Genomic DNA, 5,587 nt, shown 5'->3' on the forward strand with positions numbered 1-5,587 from the left:
GATCAAAGACAGTCTGGAGTTACCTGTAAGTACTGTGACAGTTAGAAGACGTCTGTGTGAAGCTAATCTATTTTCAAGAATCCCCCGCAAAGTCCCTCTGTTAAAAAAAAAGGCATGTGCAGAAGAGGTTACAATTTGCCAAAGAACACATCAACTGGCCTAAAGAGAAATGGAGGAACATTTTGTGGACTGATGAGAGAAAAATTGTTCTTTTTGGGTCCAAGGGCCACAGGCAGTTTGTGAGACGACCCCCAAACTCTGAATTAAAGCCACAGTACACAGTGAAGACAGTGAAGCATGGAGGTGCAAGCATCATGATATGGGCATGTTTCCTACTATGGTGTTGGGCCTATTTATCGCATACCAGGGATCATGGATCAGTTTGCATATGTTAAAATACTTGAAGAGGTCATGTTGCCCTATGCTGAAGAGGACATGCCCTTGAAACGGTTGTTTCAACAAGACAATGACCCAAAACACACTAGTAAACAGGCAAAGTCTTGGTTCCAAACCAACAAAATTAATGTTATGGAGTGGCCAGCCCAATCTCCAGACCTTAATCCAATTGAGAACTTGTGGGGTGATATCAAAAATGCTGTTTCTGAAGCAAAACCAAGAAATGTGAATGAATTGTGGAATGTTGTTAAAGAATCATGGAGTGGAATAACAGCTGAGAGGTGCCACGTCATAAAGTCTGCGTGGAATGTTTAAGTTCAAAGACTATTTGGCCACAAATAGGTTCAATCGGTCATCTCTGAACCACTGCATCAGAAGGAATCTATTTATATGTATAGAAAGTTCAAGTTCATAGGATCAAGGTACAGAATCTTTTTTTTTTTTTGTCAAAAATCTCATCCTTGATATACTGAAGAAACAACAGAAAGTCATACGTCTGAAAAGAAGGTTCAAGTTTAAAGACTAATTGGCCACTAATAAGTTCAAAAGGTCATCCCTGAACCACTGCATCAGAAGCAATCTATTTATATGTATATAAAATTCAAGTTCATGGGATCTACGGACAGAATTTTTTTTTTTTTTTTTTTTTTGTCAAAAAATGTCTTCCTTGATATACTGATGAAACAACAGGTAGTCTTAAAGTCTGTGTAGAATGTTAGAGTTCAAAGACTAATTGACCACAAATAGGTTCAAAAGGTCATCCCTGAACCACTGCATCAGAAGCAATCTATTTATATGCATAGAAAGTTCAAGTTCATGGGATCCAGGGGCAGAATCTTTTTTTTTTTTTTGTCAAAAATCTCATCCTTGATATACTGAAGAAACAACAGAAAGTCAAACGTCTGTAAAGAAGGTTCAAGTTCAAAGACTCTTTGGCCAAAAATAAGTTCAAAGGGTCATCCTTGAAGAAGTAATAAAACATCAGAAGGAATCTATATGTATAGAAAGTTCAAGTTCAAGGAATCTAGGGGCAGAATATTGGGTGGTGGGGGGTGGGGGGGTGTCAAAAAATGTCTTCCTTCACCTACTGATGAAACAACAGGTAGTCATAAAGTCTGTGTAGAATGTTCAAGTTCAAAGACTAATTGGTCACAAATAGGTTCAAAAGGTCATCCCTGAACCACTACATAAGAAGCAATCTATTTATATGCATAGAAAGTTCAAGTTCATGGGATCCAGGGGCAGAATCTTTTTTTTGTTTGTCAAAAATCTCATCCTTGATATACTGAATAAACAACAGAAAGTCATACGTCTGTAAAGAAGGTTACAAGTTCAAGACTCTTTGGCCAAAAATAAGTTCAAAGGGTCATCCCTGAAGAGCTAATAAAACATGAGGAGGAATCTATTCATATGTATAGAAAGTTCAAGGTCATTGAATCTAGGGTCAGATTTTTGTTTTTTGCCAAAAAATGTCTTCCTTGACCTACTGATGAAACAACAGGTAGTCATAAAGTCTGTGTAGAATGTTCAAGTTCAAAGCCTATTTGGCCACAAATAAGTTCAAAAGGTCATCCCTGAACCACTTTATCAGAAGCAATCTATTTATATGTATAGAAAGTTCAAGTTCATAGGATCCAGGGGCAGAATCTTTTTTTTTTTTTTTGTCAAAAATCTCATCCTGTGCAAATACATCTAATGATGCTACTGGACACATCTTCAGTGATGTTCCTGGAATCATTGGGTGTTTCGGGTCTTTCAACATCATACACCCTCATCCAGGCGACCCAGCTGAGGCTGATCAGACCCCAGCTTGTGTCCAGTTGGCAAATCTAGCTACTTTGCCCCCATGGATCTCCTCTCTTGAGCCAAAGCCATCTTGAGGCTTTCTCTGCTGCTTCGGTGATGTTGTAGATGGCTTTTCTCCTCCTCCCTCCATCAATGCCTAACAGACTGAAGGCTCTGCACAAGGATCGGGCCGCAAATCCCCTACTTCCGACTTCAACTGGGAGACACCTTGCTCTCCATCCTGCTTGCCGACACTCACTGACCAGTCCCTCATACTTGGTGAGCTTCCTTTCAAAGGCCTCTTCCAGGCGATCTTCCCAAGGGACTGTTAGCTCCAACAGAACCACTTGTTTGGTGGACTCAGACAAGAGAACAATGTCTGGTCTTAAGGTGGTGGTTGCAATGTGGTTGGGGAACTTGAGTTGCTTCTCCAGGTCCACCAGCAGCTGCCAGTCCCTTGCAGTGGCCAAGATGCCTGCAGATGTTTTTGCAGCTGGTCTTGGCTGTTCTCCAGCTCTGATGAAGATGATGGCTTTCTTACTTCTGGAGAGACAGGAGCGCTTGGCCCACTCGACTCCTGCAGCAATGGCTTCAGCGATGGCCTTCAGCACCTGATCATGTCTCCACCTATATCTCCCCTCTCCCAGTGCCTTTTGGCAGCAACTCAGGATGTGCTCTAGTGTTCCACGCCTGGAGCACAGTGGACATGCTGGTGACTCCACCTTGCCCCATATATGAAGGTTTGATGGGCTGGGAAGCACATCATAAACCGCCTGGATGAGAAACTTGATCCGCTGTGGCTCTGCCTTCCACAGCTCTGCCCATGTCACCTTCCTCTCAATCACATTCTCCCATCGTATCCAGGCACCCTGTTGCCTCATTCCCACTGTCCTGCAGGTTCTCTCCTCCTCGACCACTGCTCTCACCTCCTCCTGGACTAGGCGACTCCTTTCCTTCCCTTTGGTGGTGTCAATATGGGGAGTTGAAAAGGAACCCAGTCCAGCCCTGCCTCTTGTTACCACTCCTACCAGCCTGTTGTGATGTAATCGTGCTTCTGCTTGTTGAACCGCCCCCTCAGCCTTCCACTTCCGGCCAGTCCTAACTTCAATTCCAGCCTTTGCCACCTTTGCATCTCTTGAGTCTCTATATTGCAACACTTCCCTGGCTCTCGTTACCTTGAACTCTTCTTCCAAGGACTTGAGTGGCAGTTGCAGTTTGTTGCGCTGCCCATAGAGTGCGATGCTACTTAGACTTTTTGGAAGCCCCAGCCATTTTCTGAGGTGGCTGCTGACCTTCCTCTCTAAGGTTTCCACAGTCGAGATTGGCACTTCATAGATGAGGAGTGGCCACAGGATCCTGGGAAGAATGCCATGCTGGTATAGCCAAGCTTTGAACTTCCCTGGCAATCCAGACCGATCCACTGACTTCAGCCATCCATCCAGCTCAGTGCACGTTGACTGGATGGATGCTGCGTCCCTCAAGGTGCTGTCAAACACCTTGCCTAAGCTCTTAACAGGCTTCTCTGTGATGGTCGGGATAGTTGTCCCTGCCACACTGAAACGGGACTTGTCATCTACCTTTCCTCTTTTAAGCACCATTGATCTAGACTTTGCTGGTTTAAAACGCATCCGTGCCCACTCCATTAGCTTTTCGAGACCCTTTAGAATCCATCGGCAGCCTGGTACTGACTCTGTGGTGACAGTGAGGTCATCCATAAATGCTCTTATCGGTGGCTGCCGTTGAGCTGACTTCGTCTTGGGCCCCCTGCACTCTGGTTCAGCAGACTTTATGAGCATGTTCATGGCCAGGGAGAACAGAATTACGGAGATGGTACAGCCTGTTATGATACCGATCTCAATCTTGTGCCAGCCTGATGTCACTGCCCCTGACGAGGTTCTCAATCCTTGATATACTGAAGAAACAACAGAAAGTCATACGTCTGTAAAGAAGGTTCAAGTTCAAAGATTCTTTGGCAAAAAAAAGTTCAAAGGGTCATCCTTGAAGAAGTAATAAAACATCAGAAGGAATCTATTTATATGTATAGAAAGTTCAATTTCATGGAATCTAGGGTCAGACTATTGTTTTTTTTGCCCAAAAATGTCTTCCTTGACCCACTGATGAAACAACAGGTAGTCATAAAGTCTTCGTGGAATGTTTAAGTTCAAAGACTATTTGGCCACAAAGAGGTTCAATAGGTCATCTCTGAACCACTGCATCAGAAGGAATCTATTTAAATGTATAGGAAGTTCAAGTTCATGGAATCTACGGTCAGAATTTCTTTTTTTGTGTGTGTGTCAAAAAATGCCTTCCTTGACCTACTGATGATACAACATGTAGTCCTAAAGTCTGTATAGAATGTTCAAGCTCGAAGACTATTTGGCCACAAATAAGTTCAAAAGGTCATCCTTGAACCACTGCATCAAAAGTAATATAGTTATATGTATAGAAAGTTCAAGTACATGGGATCAAGGTTCAGAATTTTTTTTTTTTTTTTTTTGTCAAAAATCTCATCCTTGATATACTGAAGAAACAACAGAAGTCAAACGTCTGTAAAGAAGGTTCAAGTTCAAAGACTCTTTGGCCAAAATTAAGTTCAAAGTGTCATCCTTGAAGAAGTAATAAAACATCAGAAGGAATCTATATGTATAGAAAGTTCAAGTTCAAGGAATCTAGGGGCAGAATTTTGGGTGGTGGGGGGGGGGGGGGGGTGTCAAAAAATGTCTTCCTTGACCTACTGATGAAACAACAGGTAGTCATAAAGTATGTCATAAAATAGGAATCTATTTATATGTATAGAAGGTTCAAGGTCTTGGAATCTTGGGTAAGAATTTTTTTTTTTTTTTTTGTCAAAAAATGTCTTCCTCTTTGAACTTGTCATTCCTTGACCTACAGATGAAACAACAGGTACCCATAAAGTCTGTGTAGAATGTTCAATTTCAAAGACTAATTGGCCACAAATAGGTTCATAAGGTCATCCCTGAACCACTGCATCAGAAGCAATCTATTTATACGCATAGAAAGTTCAAGTTCATGGGATCCAGGGGCAGAAAAAAATGTTCAAAAAAAATCATTTTTGAACTTCTGATAAAACTTCAGAAAACCTATACATATGAATTTAAATTTAATTTAAACTCTTTGCCCAAAAATATATTCAAAAACTCATACTTGAAGTAAAGATGAAACAGCCAATAAAAGGAATCTATTAGTATGCATAGAACATTCTACTTCAAAGTTTGAAGAAAGAAAAATCTGTATTAAAAAATATGTGAACTTTCGATAAAACATCAGAATGTATCTTTCCGGAAATTTCAAGTTCAAGGGCAGTTTTTTTTTCGTGAAAAAGTCAATTTGATCTTCTGGTTTACATCAGAAAGTCTTTAAGTCTATATTTACAAATACATTTCAA

The 5,587-nt window shown here is 41.3% G+C and overlaps 1 protein-coding gene across 1 annotated transcript; it reads right to left on the minus strand.

Moving 5' to 3' along the window:
* Positions 1-2,225: 2,225 nt before the first annotated feature.
* On the minus strand, positions 2,226-5,093 carry LOC137043239 (uncharacterized). Its single transcript, XM_067419429.1, has 2 exons — positions 5,090-5,093; positions 2,226-4,093 (listed from the first exon to the last, which is right to left on the minus strand). Exons 1-2 carry the CDS (start codon positions 5,091-5,093, stop codon positions 2,226-2,228), a joined length of 1,872 nt encoding a protein of 623 aa, XP_067275530.1.
* Between the last annotated feature and the right edge of the window lie 494 nt (positions 5,094-5,587).

Source organism: Pseudorasbora parva, chromosome 16 (assembly GCF_024679245.1).
Source record: "Pseudorasbora parva isolate DD20220531a chromosome 16, ASM2467924v1, whole genome shotgun sequence".
NCBI lineage: Eukaryota > Metazoa > Chordata > Actinopteri > Cypriniformes > Gobionidae > Pseudorasbora > Pseudorasbora parva.